The sequence below is a fragment of the Gopherus flavomarginatus genome, chromosome 2, assembly GCF_025201925.1.
Source record: "Gopherus flavomarginatus isolate rGopFla2 chromosome 2, rGopFla2.mat.asm, whole genome shotgun sequence".
NCBI lineage: Eukaryota > Metazoa > Chordata > Testudines > Testudinidae > Gopherus > Gopherus flavomarginatus.
The window spans coordinates 263,509,566-263,523,113 of record NC_066618.1 but is presented as its reverse complement, the minus strand read 5'-3'; the positions used below and the strand labels follow the sequence as shown (position 1 = coordinate 263,523,113).

Here is a 13,548-nt window from a genome sequence, read left to right as displayed (position 1 = left end):
AAGTAAGAGAAACCCACATGTATGTATTTCACTTTCATAACTTTTGTATGTATAACTCATGATTTTTGAATACTTGTGGTTGTCGGTCTATCTCGTGGTTGTATAAGTATATTGTATGTTGTATAACTGTGTTGCATAACTATAAAAATACAGTAGATATTTGCGTAGAAGTATTTCATGCGAGATAGTATAAGGCCAGATTTTTAAAGATATTTAGGCAACTAATTTTCAAAAGTATCTACAAGGTACTTTCCCTCTTTAAAAATCTGGCCTGTGGTGAACATGTGGGATGCAGGTTCTACACAGACATGGTGCCATGCGAAAAAGCACTAGGCTGCTGGAGAAAGAGACAAAATGACAGCTGATGAAGGCCATCACCTGGAGTGGATCAAAGGAAGCTGGAGAAGCTTTGACACCAAACCAGACAATCACTCTGCCTTGCTGTCACATGATCCCAAAGAACAAACGTGTATGAGCAAGAACAAAATTTTAAGACTTACAAACTCCTGCTGCAAACGGCAGGGGCTCTGCTGGCACCACTGTCCGAGCTGATTGCTGAAGCTACTAGCAGCCCTTCGGAGAGTCAAGGACGGTGAACCCCGCTAAACAGCAGGCTGCAGCGAGCTAACGCAGGCCAGCGCTGCAGTGCTCACTCAGTGACCTCACCCCTTGCAGCTGTGCCAGGCCCAGCCCAGGGCGGCACCGCAGAGCCACCCCTGCCCGCTGCAGGAGGCCTTATGCAGCCTTGGGCCTAGCCGGGCTCCTGCGACCAGCCAACCTGGGCAGGCGCTTGCGCTTCTGGCGGGGACAGGGGTGTGAAATATTTCACCCGCCCCCTCAGCCCCTTGGCGCCTCTGCCCCGCGCCTGCGAACAGCTGCGCACAGACGCCCCGCCTGAGGGAGGGCAGCGGCTTCAGCCGAGCTCACTGAGCATGCGCCAGCGGAACGCGCATGCTCCGTACCAACAGAGCAGCCGCGCCGTTTGTAACGTTCCAGCGGCTTCGCAGCGCCGGTCGAGCGTGTCCCTCCGGCCCGTGGCGCAGCCCCGCTTGGCCGCTGCGCGCCATGGGCGATCGCTGGGGCCGCGCTCCGCCGCAGGAGGCCGTAGGGCCGGAGCGGGTAAGCGCTGCCGGGGCGCCTGGCCCTGACGCGGGTCACGCGCCCAGCTGGCTCGCGCTGCCTTCGGGGCAGGGAGCGCGCTGCGGCCGGCCGGCCACTAGCAGCCTGGCTGCGGGGCCTCGGGGCCAGGCCTACCGCGGGCGGGCAGCGCGCTGCGGCAGGTGCTTGGCGAGCCGGGAACGGAGGCGCCGGTTCTTTATTCGCCCAGCCGCTGGGGCTGACGACGGGTCAGCGTCTGTCTCAAGTGCGGCTCTTCGGAGGTTGGCGAGCGGGGCGTGAGCCGGGGCCACTGGCTTCGGGTGGGGGCTTCTGAAGCCCCGGTTTGTGGAGCCATGAGCTTGCTTAGACTCGCATGGCGCCCTCCCCGCTCAGCCTCCGGTTGTGATTGTGAAGAGACGCTGGAAAACGTGCACCGGAAGGTAGCTATGAAAAACCCAGACCCTGGGGCTATACAAAATCTCATTGGCTTAAACACTCTCTCAGGTCTTTTGTGCTGTGGTCCTAGTAGCCAATGGGCAGTCCTGCTCTCAGGGTTTGTCTACACTTAAAATGCCACAGAAGGGCAGCTGCAGGGCTTCAGGGAGGACAACACCTGCTGGCAGGAGAGGTACTCCGCCTCCCTGAGACTGAGAGCCAGGACAAGTCCACCTGTTGCCATAGCACTGTCTACACCAGAGGTTAGGTCGGCATAACTGCATCTCTCAGGCTGTAGATTTTTCACCATAGTTATACCAACTTATTGTTGTTAATGTACATCGAGTGTCAGTCACTACTTTTTGTCTTTCTTTTGCAGCCACATCTTCCTGGATTTATTTGTGTGTGTGTTTTTTAATGTAGTTCTCTTCTCCGTTGTGTGAATGACTCCCAGGGACAACAGATGTGCTGACACAGTGCTGTCCTCTATTGTTTCAGTGTCATTGTGAAGCACTGAAGTATTCTCTCCTTGGACCTAGTGACTTAGGGTATTACTGCTAACTGGTAAAGTTATTCAGACAAAAGTGTGTTTTGTTTTTTAAGTTGACGTCATCTGTGTAATGAAATACATTTTTGCATAGAAAAAAGTCTTAAAATCTGGACATCAGGGCAGCCAAACATCGTTTGGTTTGGTCTTAGTTCGGCAAAGTTCATAATGAAACATTTTTGATTTTAAAATATGGGATATCTTTGTTGGTCTGAGTCTGAGCATGCACTCCTTGATTTCAGTGGGAGTTCTGGCTCCACCAGGAGCATACAGGTCCTGGGGGAGTGTTTGAACTCTATCATATAGTAGTGGCTAAATTCTAGGGAAAGGTCAAATAAATTTTAAGTGTTTATGTGTATTTTTTTCCTTTCTAAATTTAAATGAGGAAATTGGGTTAGACTCTGCTCTTACAGTGATGTTAAGGGTTTGACTTAGAAAAAATAGATAAATACTATCTTGTCTTGGGAGGCTTGTGATTATTAATTTACTTGTAATGCAATCTGTAAGTGCTGGAATTCACTAGAATCCAAACAAAATCCTCCAGCAGTTGGAAGCCAAGTATATTTGGTGATTTTTCTGTTACCCCACTGTTTAGATATTGATATCTATGCAGAGATCCCAGCAGAATTTATTGGTTATTTATATTCAAGTATATATATACACCTGTAGCCAGACAGAGCACCAAAGCATGGATGCTTTTACCCAGATTCTGGTGTGGGCTTGCAAAGACTGTAACTTGCAATTTCCACTTACTGATATCCAGGCTGGGGGTGGCATCCAATGTGAAAGGTGCCTACTGGTGGAATCTCTCAGGCAGCAGGTGGGAGAGCTACAGGAGGAGGTGGCTAGGCTGAGGAATATCCGTATCCATGAGCAATTCCTGGACAGTATCCATGTGGAGACAGCTGACGTAGCTGTCCCAGTTCACAGGACTACTGACACACCAGTGGAGGAGGAGATGGCTCAGAGTGGACACTGGCAGCTGGTTACTTCTGGCAGCAGGCAGTGCTCTACCCCTGCTGCGAACCCTCCTGCTGTGGTAATAGATAACCGTTATGCTCTTCTTGATACAGGAGAGAAGGAATCACCCCCAACAGTTAAGGAGGCGAAACCTCGTACCCCTAAGGCTGGGAGGTCTGCTGCCACCACTGATAATAAGAAACGTAGGGTAGTGGTGCTTGGAGACTCTCTGCTGAGGGGGACGGAGACACCCATCTGTCGCCCTGACCCTTCATCCCGGGAGGTATGCTGCCTGCCAGGGGCCCATATCCGAGATGTTACAAAGGCATTGTCGAGGATTATCCGGCCTTCTGACTACTACCCCATGCTACTCATCCGTGTGGGCACAAATGATACTGTGAGGTGTGACACTGAGCAGATCAAGAGTGACTACAGGGCTCTGGGAGTACGGGTTAAGGAGTTTGGAGTGCAGGTGGTATTCTCTTCGATTCTTCCTGTCGAAGATAGGGGCCCGGGCAGAGACAGATGCATCGTGGAGGTGAATGCCTGGCTGCGAAGATGGCGTCGCCAGGAGGGCTTTGGCTTCCTCGACCACGGGATGCTATTCGAGGAAGGACTGCTAGGCACAGATGGCGTTCACCTTTCAAGGAGGGGAAAAGCCTTATTTGCGCACAGACTGGCTAACCTAGTAAGGAGGGCTTTAAACTAGGTTCGACGGGGACAGGTGAGCAAACCCCACAGGTAAGTGGGGAGCAAGACCTGGGAGATGGGTTGGAAACAGGAGGGAGCACGGGCTATAATGGCAGAGAGAAAGGAGGGTCAGGGCAAAGCTGGGAGGCAAGATCAAACCAGTATCTTAGATGCCTATATACAAATGCAAGAAGTATGGGTAATAAGCAGGAAGAACTGGAAGCGCTAATAAATAAATACAACTATGACGTTGGCATTACTGAAACTTGGTGGGATAATACACACGACTGGAAGTTGGTGTGGATGGGTATAGTTTGCTCAGGAAGGATAGACAGGGGAAAAAGGGAGGAGGTGTTGCCTTCTATATTAAAAATGTACACACTTGGACTGAGGTGGAGATGGACATAGGAGATGGAAGTGTTGAGAGTCTCTGGGTTAAGCTAAAAGGGGTAAAAAACAGGGGTGATGTCGTGCTGGGAGTCTACTACAGGCCAACTAATCAGGTGGAAGAGGTGGATGAGGCTTTTTTTCAAACAACTAACAAAATCATCCAAAGCCCAAGATTTGGTGGTGATGGGGGACTTCAACTATCCAGATATATGTTGGGAAAATAACACCGCGGGGCACAGACTATCCAATAACTTCCTGGACTGCATTGCAGACCACTTTTTATTTCAGAAAGTTGAAAAAGCTACTGGGGGGAAGCTGTTCTAGACTTGATTTTAACAAATAGGGAGGAACTCGTTGAGAATTTGAAAGTAGAAGGAAGCTTGGGTGAAAGTGATCATGAAATCATAGAGTTTGCAATTCTAAGGAAGGGTAGAAGGGAGTACAGCAAAATAGAGACAATGGATTTCAGGAAGGCGGATTTTGGTAAGCTCAGAGAGCTGATAGGTAAGGTCCCATGGGAATCAAGACTGAGGGGAAAAACAACTGAGGAGAGTTGGCAGTTTTTCAAAGGGACGCTATTAAGGTCCCAAAAGCAAGCTATTCCGATGGGTAGGAAAGATAAAAAATGTGGCAAAAGACCACCTTGGCTTAACCACGAGATCTTGCGTGACCTACAAAATAAAAAGGCGTCATATAAAAAATGGAAACTAGGTCAGATTACAAAGGACGAATATAGGCAAATAACACAGGAATGCAGAGACAAGATTAGAAAGGCAAAGGCACAAAATGAGCTCAAACTAGCTATGGGAATAAAGGGAAACAAGAAGACTTTTTATCAATACATTAGAAGCAAGAGGAAGACCAAGGACAGGCTAGGCCCACTGCTCAGTGAGGAGGGGGAAACAGTAACGGGAGACTTGGAAATGGCAGAGATGCTTAATGACTTCTTTGTTTCGGTCTTCACTGAGAAGTCTGAAGGAATGTCTAATATAGTGAATGCTTACGGGAAGAGGGTAGGTTTAGAAGATAAAATAAAAAAAGAGCAAGTAAAAAATCACTTAGAAAAGTTAGATGCCTGCAAGTCACCAGGGCCTGATGAAATGCATCCTAGAATACTCAAGGAGTTAATAGAAGAGGTATCTGAGCCTCTAGCTATTATCTTTGGGAAATCATGGGAGACGGGGGAGATTCCAGAAGACTGGAAGGGGGCAAATATAGTGCCCATCTATAAAAAGGGAAATAAAAACAACCCAGGAAACTACAGACCAGTTAGTTTAACTTCTGTGCCAGGGAAGATAATGGAGCAGATAATTAAAGAAATCATCTGCAAACACTTGGAAGGTGGTAAGGTGATAGGGAATAGCCAGCATGGATTTGTAAAGAACAAATCGTGTCAAACTAATCTGATAGCATTCTTTGATAGGATAACGAGCCTTGTGGATAAAGGAGAAGTGGTGGATGTGATATACCTAGACTTTAGTAAGGCATTTGATACGGTCTCGCATGATAGTATAGATAAACTAGGAAAGTACAATTTAGATGGGGCTACTATAAGGTGGGAGCATAACTGGCTGGATAACTGTACTCAGAGAGTACTTATTAATGGCTCCCAATCCTGCTGGAAAGGTATAACAAGTGGGGTTCCGCAGGGGTCTGTTTTGGGACCGGCTCTGTTCAATATCTTCATCAACGATTTAGATGTTGGCATAGAAAGTACGCTTATTAAGTTTGCAGATGATACCAAACTGGGAGGGATTGCAACTGCTTTGGAGGACAGGGTCAAAATTCAAAATGATCTGGACAAATTGGAGAAATGGTCTGAGGTAAACAGGATGAAGTTCAATAAAGATAAGTGCAAAGTGCTCCACTTAGGAAGGAACAATCAGTTTCACACATACAGAATGGGAAGAGACTGTCTAGGAAGGAGTATGGCAGAAAGAGATCTAGGGGTCATAGTAGACCACAAGCTTAATATGAGTCAACAGTATGATACTGTTACAAAAAAAGCGAACGTGATTCTGGGATACATTAACAGGTGTGTTGTAAACAAGACACGAGAAGTCATTCTTCCGCTTTACTCTGCGCTGGTTAGGCCTCAACTGGAGTATTGTGTCCAGTTCTGGGCACTGCATTTCAAGAAAGATGTGGAGAAATTGGAGAGGGTCCAGAGAAGAGCAACAAGAATGATTAAAGGTCTTGAGAACATGACCTATGAAGGAAGGCTGAAGGAATTGGGTTTGTTTAGTTTGGAAAAGAGAAGACTGAGAGGAGACATGATAGCAGTTTTCAGGTATCTAAAAGGGTGTCATCAGGAGGAGGGAGAAAACTTGTTCACCTTAGCCTCTAATGATAGAACAAGAAGCAATGGGCTTAAACTGCAGCAAGGGAGATTTAGGTTGGATATTAGGAAAAAGTTCCTAACTGTCAGGGTAGTTAAACACTGGAATAGATTGCCTAGGGAAGTTGTGGAATCTCCATCTCTGGAGATATTTAAGAGTAGGTTAGATAAATGTCTATCAGGGATGGTCTAGACAGTATTTGGTCCTGCCATGAGGGCAGGGGACTGGACTCGATGACCTCTCGAGGTCCCTTCCAGTAGTAGAGTCTGAGTCTGTAAGTAATGCCTAGAGGCCCCAACCAAGATCAGGACCCTGGTGTGCCAGGTATTGTACAAACACTTAAGGTATATCTGCATGGCACATTGAGTCCAGGCTCTGATCAGGCTTGAGCCCCCCTTCTGTCCATAACAACTCAATCTGACTTGGATCAACAAGCACTCTGGTCTTGGGGTTCTAGGATTGTGCTGGGGGAGTCAGAGCACGAGTTCTGCTCTGTCTCAGATCCATGCCTTATAGACTCTAGGACTGGAAGGGACCTGGAGAGGTCATCGAGTCTTAATAAGCGTACTTTCTATGCCAACATCTAAATCGTTGATGAAGATATTGAACAGAGCCGGTCCCAAAACAGACCCCTGCGGAACCCCACTTGTTATACCTTTCCAGCAGGATTGGGAGCCATTAACAACTACTCTCTGCGTACGGTTATCCAGCCAGTTATGCACCCACCTTATAGTAGCCCCATCTAAATTGTACTTTCCTAGTTTATCTATAAGAATATCATGCAAGACCGTATCAAATGCCTTACTAAAGTCTAGGTATATCACATCCACCGCTTCTCTTATCCACAGGCCTTGTCATTTTGCGGTGTGGATGCAAGTCAAACTGCAGATCAAAATCAAAAGGTCTGTGTAGTGCAGTATGGATGAGTTAGCATGTCTTCAATACCTTTATTAAATCCAAAGGCCAGTAAAATTGCTCTAACCGCAGCTAAAAAACCTAAATAATAAGCAGTTAACTACACCTAAACAGTAAGAAAACATTTATAAGCATTTGATCAAGATGCTTACAAACAGGTTAAACCCAGGGGTTATTAGTAAGGCTCAGATTTTGTCAGGGATATTTTTAGTAAAAATCACGGACTGATCACAGGCAATACATAAAAATTCACAGAAGCCCATGACTGGTCCATGATTTTTACTAAAGATATCCCTGACAAAATGAGGAGCGTCCAGCACCCACAGTGGCTGTACTGCTGCAGGGCCCAATCCCCGCTCTGGTGGGTGGGCAGCTGCAGGGATCTGCCTGCTGTCTCCCTCCGCTGAGCTACTGCGGTGTCTCCCTACTGTGGTTGGGCTGCTGGGGTGAGAGTGGGAGGTTCCTGCCAACTGCCATGGCTGGGCAGCTGCGCGGATCTCAGCCATCTTCGGTGAGTGGGAGCTCTGGGGGACCCTGAGGGAGCTCTGATGTCCTCCTGCTGCCCAGCAGCCAGGAGCTGCTGGGGTCCTCCATCAGCAGCAGCTGGGAGCTGCAGGGCTGCCTGCTGATAGCAGTCCAGCCCTGTAGCAGAAAATGTCAGCGAGGTCTCTGGAAGTCACAGATTCCATGACTTCTGTGACATAATCATAGCCCTAGTGACTAGACCCAAATTGGTTGGGTCCACTGCGGTCATGCAGGTATTAGCAGTAAATCCTCTGATAGTTTTCTTTCTTATGCCCTTTAACAAACAAGTGATGTCATTGCCAATTACTGACTTCATCTGAAGCCTATTTGAGACAGTTCACCCTTATTTCTAGTTTTAATCCAGATCATGTTTACAACCGTCTTTCTTCCCAAGGCCTTTCTGCTCCTCCTCCTCCTTGCTGCTCAATAGTTTTTTCATTGCACTTGGGTTCACATAGATTTTAACACAGGTGTACAGGTTGGGATGGGCCATGTTGGCTCATTTGAAAACAGATTCCTTTTGTTTTATTTTAAACCATCTCCAGTCACCCCTGTGGGTCACTTCCCCTTATCTCATTAGTAAAGCTAAGATGATGTCATGGATTCCCTGACTTCCAGAGACTTCTGAAACATTTTCTGCTTCAGCCCCAGCGTGGTGGGGCTGAAACTATCAACTGCAGCAGGGCTCAGGCTCTCATCCCACCGTCAGCCCCATTTTGTCACAGTTATTTTTAGAAAAAGTCAGGGACTGGTCATGAGCTTCTGTGAATTTTTGTATGTTTCCTGTGACCCATCCCAGACTTTTACTAAAAGTAATTGTGACAAAATGTTAACCTTACTCATTAGTTATTCTTTCAACCAGACATCCTCCCTACTTTATTATTTCTGGCTTGTAGCTTACTATTTTCAAGGCTTTCCTTGTGCTTACTAGTCAGGGCCTTTCTTTACAACACACACGTCCTTAATCAAACTCTAATTCTTTAATTTCATATTTATCCTACACAGGATTAGAACATAGGTCCTCTGAATCCCAGTCATTACCTTAGTCACAGGACCATCCTGACACCAAGCAAGCAGCTGAGCTCCCTGCTTCTTTCAATAGAAGGCCATTGGTAACTGGAAAATCATCCTCATTTTAGCAGATAAGGCCCTTGTATGGCCAGGTCATGGTCTTACAGGTGCTGAGGGAAATCTGAAAAAGGAGAAGTACTTATTGTCCCAGTGCTAGTCTCCATGATGCTGATGATAAAATGTTATTGTTCCCACTGTTTTGGAATGTCCTTCCCGTCTTCTTTTCCCACTCTGGGGTTTGCTTTGAGATCTCCTCCATCATTTTGCAGGTTACTTCCCTCTTGTATATGTCCCCTGTACCAAAGCTAGGTGAGTGGGGAGTTGTGGGGTGAATGGATGGAAGACAGCGAGGGGCAGGTTAGTAATTGCATGTTCACTCCTGCAGGCTGTCCTTACATTGGAGGATTTTACCCTGAGGTGAGTCCCCAGAAGACATAGAAGGATATTGTTAAAAAAGACAACGGGCAAACTGGGAAAATAAGCTGCACCTCTGTTTGCCAGGATGGTGCCTTTTAGCTAATGCCGGAGAAGAAGGGAAACACTAGCTATATGGACAGCCCTGAGAGAGCTACTTTGTCTTACAATGTGCATGCTAACATAGAGCACATTTGGACTGAAATTCTCGTTTATAAACACCTGTAGATCAGCAGAGTGCACTGCAAAATAAACTTTTTCAATAATTGGTTTGGACACACAGCATTACCAGTGTTGAAGGACCCTCCAGACGGAGAAGGTGGGTGAGGTAATATCTTGCACCTTGCAATCTCTGCATTGTGGAATGCCTCTGTAGGCTGATATTTGACAATGTACCTCCATAAAATGTACCTAATGTGACCCTGCACCCCATATTCTTCATAGAGATATGCTTATGATATGAATATGGCATAACTAAGATATGTTTTGTGCAAGATGAGTCCTGTGAGGCATAATTGAAAAGGTTATGATTTACTGAATCTAATTCAATCTGTATGCATGTATCATTTCTGTTTCTGAAGTTAGAAATATTAACTATATAATAATAACAATTGTTTTCACCTGGAGAATGCCCACCAGACAGTATACAATGAGCCTGAATGGGCCATTAGGAAGGACAATAGGACTTTGAAGATACTAATCTCCCTCCTTTCTGAGAAGTTTCCTGGGATGCTGCGTTGACACCGCAGGGTCATGTGATCATGTCACCTGGACAGGATGCCATCTTAAAATGCTGATACTTATCCATGGGAAGGGGGTGGAGGGTCAAACTAGAAAATAAGATTCCCACCATATGCAAATCCTCTTTAAGACTGGGAAATGAATTAATCAGGGCTCTTCCCTACTGCCTCATTGCCCAAGAAGTAAGACTGCTGAAAACACCTGAAGGATCAAAGGAACTAAAGTGGGGGAGGCAGGGGCTGAGCCCAGGTGAGAAAAGTCAACCTGTAAAAGGAATTCTTGGAGATTTAAGCTGCAGGCAGTTCAGTTTACCTTCAAGAAACTCTGCAAGCTGCTTGAAACAACATTTAAGGTGAGAAAGGTAGTCCTTAGGGTGTGTCTATGCTGGCGGAGTTAGAGTGTTGGCAGTTACAGCACCGCTCAAAGAGGGCTAAAGGAAAACCGCTGTTGTGTGTTCACACTGTCAGCTGCCTGCGTAATAGCGTGTTCACACTTCCTGCACTTGCAGTGGTATTTGGAGCAGTGCACTCTGGGCAGATATCTCACAGAGCATCTCTTCCTCTTCTGTTGCTAGGAGTTGTGGGAAGGCAGAGAGGGTTGCAGGGCATCCTGGGTCCTGTCCCAATGCCCTGTGATGCTTTGCTTCGCATTCGAGTAGTCCCTGTGCTTCAATCCACATTTGATGCCATCTTTCAGTGGTTTGCATGCTGCACACTCTGCCTCTTTGATCTGCAGGAATGGATCATGCATTGTTGACCAGTATGCTGCTGTCTCTGACTAACATGTCACAAGTGGCAGTGGAGTTATTCCTTAAACTACAAAGACAGGAGTGCAGCATTGATCTTGCCATGCGTAGCAGCTACGACACAAGATTGCCTGTGGCATTCACGAAGGTGGTGACCACAGTGAAACGCCTCTTTCAGGCTCGGGAAACAAGCACTGAGTGGTGGGATCACATTGCGATGCACGTCTGGGATGACAAGCAGTGGCTGCAGAACTTTCGGATGAGGAAAGCCACATTCATGGGACTGTGTGATGAGCTCGCCCCAGCCCTGTGGCGCAAGGACACAAGAATGAGAGCTGCCCTGCAGTTGAAGAAGTGCGTGGCGATTGCACTGTGGAAGCTGGCTACTCCAGACTGCTACCAAACGGTCGCTAACCAGTTCGGAGTGGGAAAGTCAACTGTTGGACTTGTGTTGACGGAAGTGTGCAGGGCCATTAATTGCATCCTGCTCTGAAAGACTATGACTCTGGGCAACGTGCGTGACATTATGAATGGGTTTGCAGAAATGGGCTTCCCTAGCTGCAGAGGGGCGATAGATGGCATGTATATTCCAGTTCTGGCACCAGACCACCTAACTACCGAGTACATTAATTGCAAGGGGTATTTCTCTGTGGTTCTCCAGTCACTTGTGGATCACAGTGTGCGTTTCACGGACATTAACGCAAGCTGGTCTGGAAAGGTACATGACGCATGCATTTTTCGGAACACTGGCCTGTTCAGGAAGTTGCAAGCAGGGAGTTTCTTCCCAGACCAGAAGATCACCATAGTTGAAATAGAAATGCCAGTTTTGATCCTGCCTACCCCTTATGCCATAGCTTATGAAGCCATACATGGGGAACCTTGACAGCAGCAAGGAGGGTTCAACAGGCTGAACAAGTACAGTATGACTGTTGAGTGTGCTTTTGGCCATTTAAAGGCCTGCTAGCACTGCCTGTATGGGAGGCTGGACCTGGCCGATGATAATATTCCTATGTTTATAGGTGCATGCTGTACACTCCATAATATTTGTAAAGGGAAGAATGAAAGCTTCACTCAGGGCTGGACCATTGAGTCTCAGCGCCTGGAGGATGAATTTGAACAGCCAGAGACCAGGGCTATTAGAGGCAAGCAGTGCAGGGCCATAAAGGATCAGAGATGCCTTGAAGCAGGAATTTAAAGCTGAAAGCCACTAATATTTGTTGCTATGCTCGGGAGTGCAGTGCTTGTAATGCTAGGAGGTGATTATGATTGGTGCAGACGATGCACTATGAAGGTTTAAGAAAACTTCCTGTTGCTTTGCAGGCTTTGTTTCCTTTCAATTAATGGAATAAAGATTGCTTTCAAACCAACAATTCTTTTATTAAAAAACAACAACCGGAGGAGAGAGACAAACAAAAAAACATCAGCACTGAAGGGAATGGAGGAAGGGAAGGTCCCAAGAGGAGGTGGGGTCCCAGGACGGTTGAAGATGTGTGTATGTCCAAGTATCATATGCAGCCTTGTCCTTTGGAGTACAGTGCAGTGGGTACTGTACTTCGGCAGGGCTGAACTGCAGAGGGATGAGTGTTGAGTGCAGTGGGTAATGGGAGGCTGCAGTGCTGGGCTGTGATGAGGCAGGAGTGGAATGCTGCGGGTACAGACTGGAGCCAGGAAGTTGATAAGAGTGCGTTGGCGGTGTCTGAGGGGGCATGGGAAAGAGTTTTGCGGCTGCAGGGGATGGCGGGCATGGAGCTGCTTGGTTTGCAGTGCTAGTAGTGCTTGGAGCGTGTCCACTTGGCGCTCCATAATATTTAAGAGCTGCTCCATGGCTTCGTTCTGGTGCGCTGCATTCTCCTTTTGGTCCCTCTTCTTGCTGTCCTGCCACTCCTTCAGTTCCTATTTTTCAGCTGCAGAGTGCATCATGACCTCACACAGAAAGTTCTCCTTAGTTCTTTGTGGCCCCTTTTTAATTCTGCACAGCCGTTCAGCTGGCGATAACAAAAATGGAGACTGGGCTCCCAAGGTCACAATCTGTGAAGCCAAAATGCAACATTTTACAGAAGCAGTATTGTTTGCAACACAGAGACCACTGATTTAGTGATTTAAAACACAGCCAGTATTCACATACCTGTCCCTAACTGGCTGACCCCAGGCAAGCACAGATGAGCCACAAGACCCCCAAAATAGTAAGTAGCTGCAGGGGCAGGGGAAATCTGTGTTCCCAGACCCTATTGTACACTGGGCACATGGCTCTTGGGGCCCCTCATTTTCCACAGGCAGTATTCATTATAGAAGATACCTCTCTGCTGAGGATGAGCGGGGAATCAACAGAGGGTCTTCTCCAAGACTGCGGATTCCACCCTGGCCCTTATGCGGCTCGCCTGTGTGCAGCAATGGTGTGCCCCCTCCCCCCTCCAGTGATGGCAACGTGGCACGGGAAAGTTAAACTTAATGGGGTTAAGAAACAAAGCAGCTCTGCCAAAGAAACTGCAGCAGCGAATTGCCCAGTATCTCCATGAGAGTTTCCTGGAGATCTCTGGGGCAGATTCCTGTGAAGTGAGGGAGTTAATCAACAGCCTGTTCTGCCACTCAGACTAGGCACATGGTGGTACATGCATCATACAGACACAAGCCTGCTTTCTGCAACCCTTCTGCCCCCAACAGCTCACTTCAGCGATTCC

The 13,548-nt window shown here is 47.2% G+C and overlaps 1 protein-coding gene across 3 annotated transcripts in view; it reads left to right on the top strand.

The window, feature by feature from the left end:
- The first annotated feature begins 951 nt into the window (after positions 1-951).
- The window catches only part of RRM2B (ribonucleotide reductase regulatory TP53 inducible subunit M2B), a 48,710-nt gene continuing 36,113 nt past the window's right edge, over positions 952-13,548 (top strand). The window contains exon 1 of one of the 3 annotated variants that reach the window (XM_050941095.1): positions 952-1,119. In XM_050941095.1, coding sequence (XP_050797052.1) covers positions 952-1,119 — 168 coding nt within the window. Of the gene's footprint in view, positions 1,120-1,285; positions 1,539-13,548 lie in introns of those variants that run through there. The other 2 variants (XM_050941097.1, XM_050941098.1) reach the window with 2 other exon arrangements.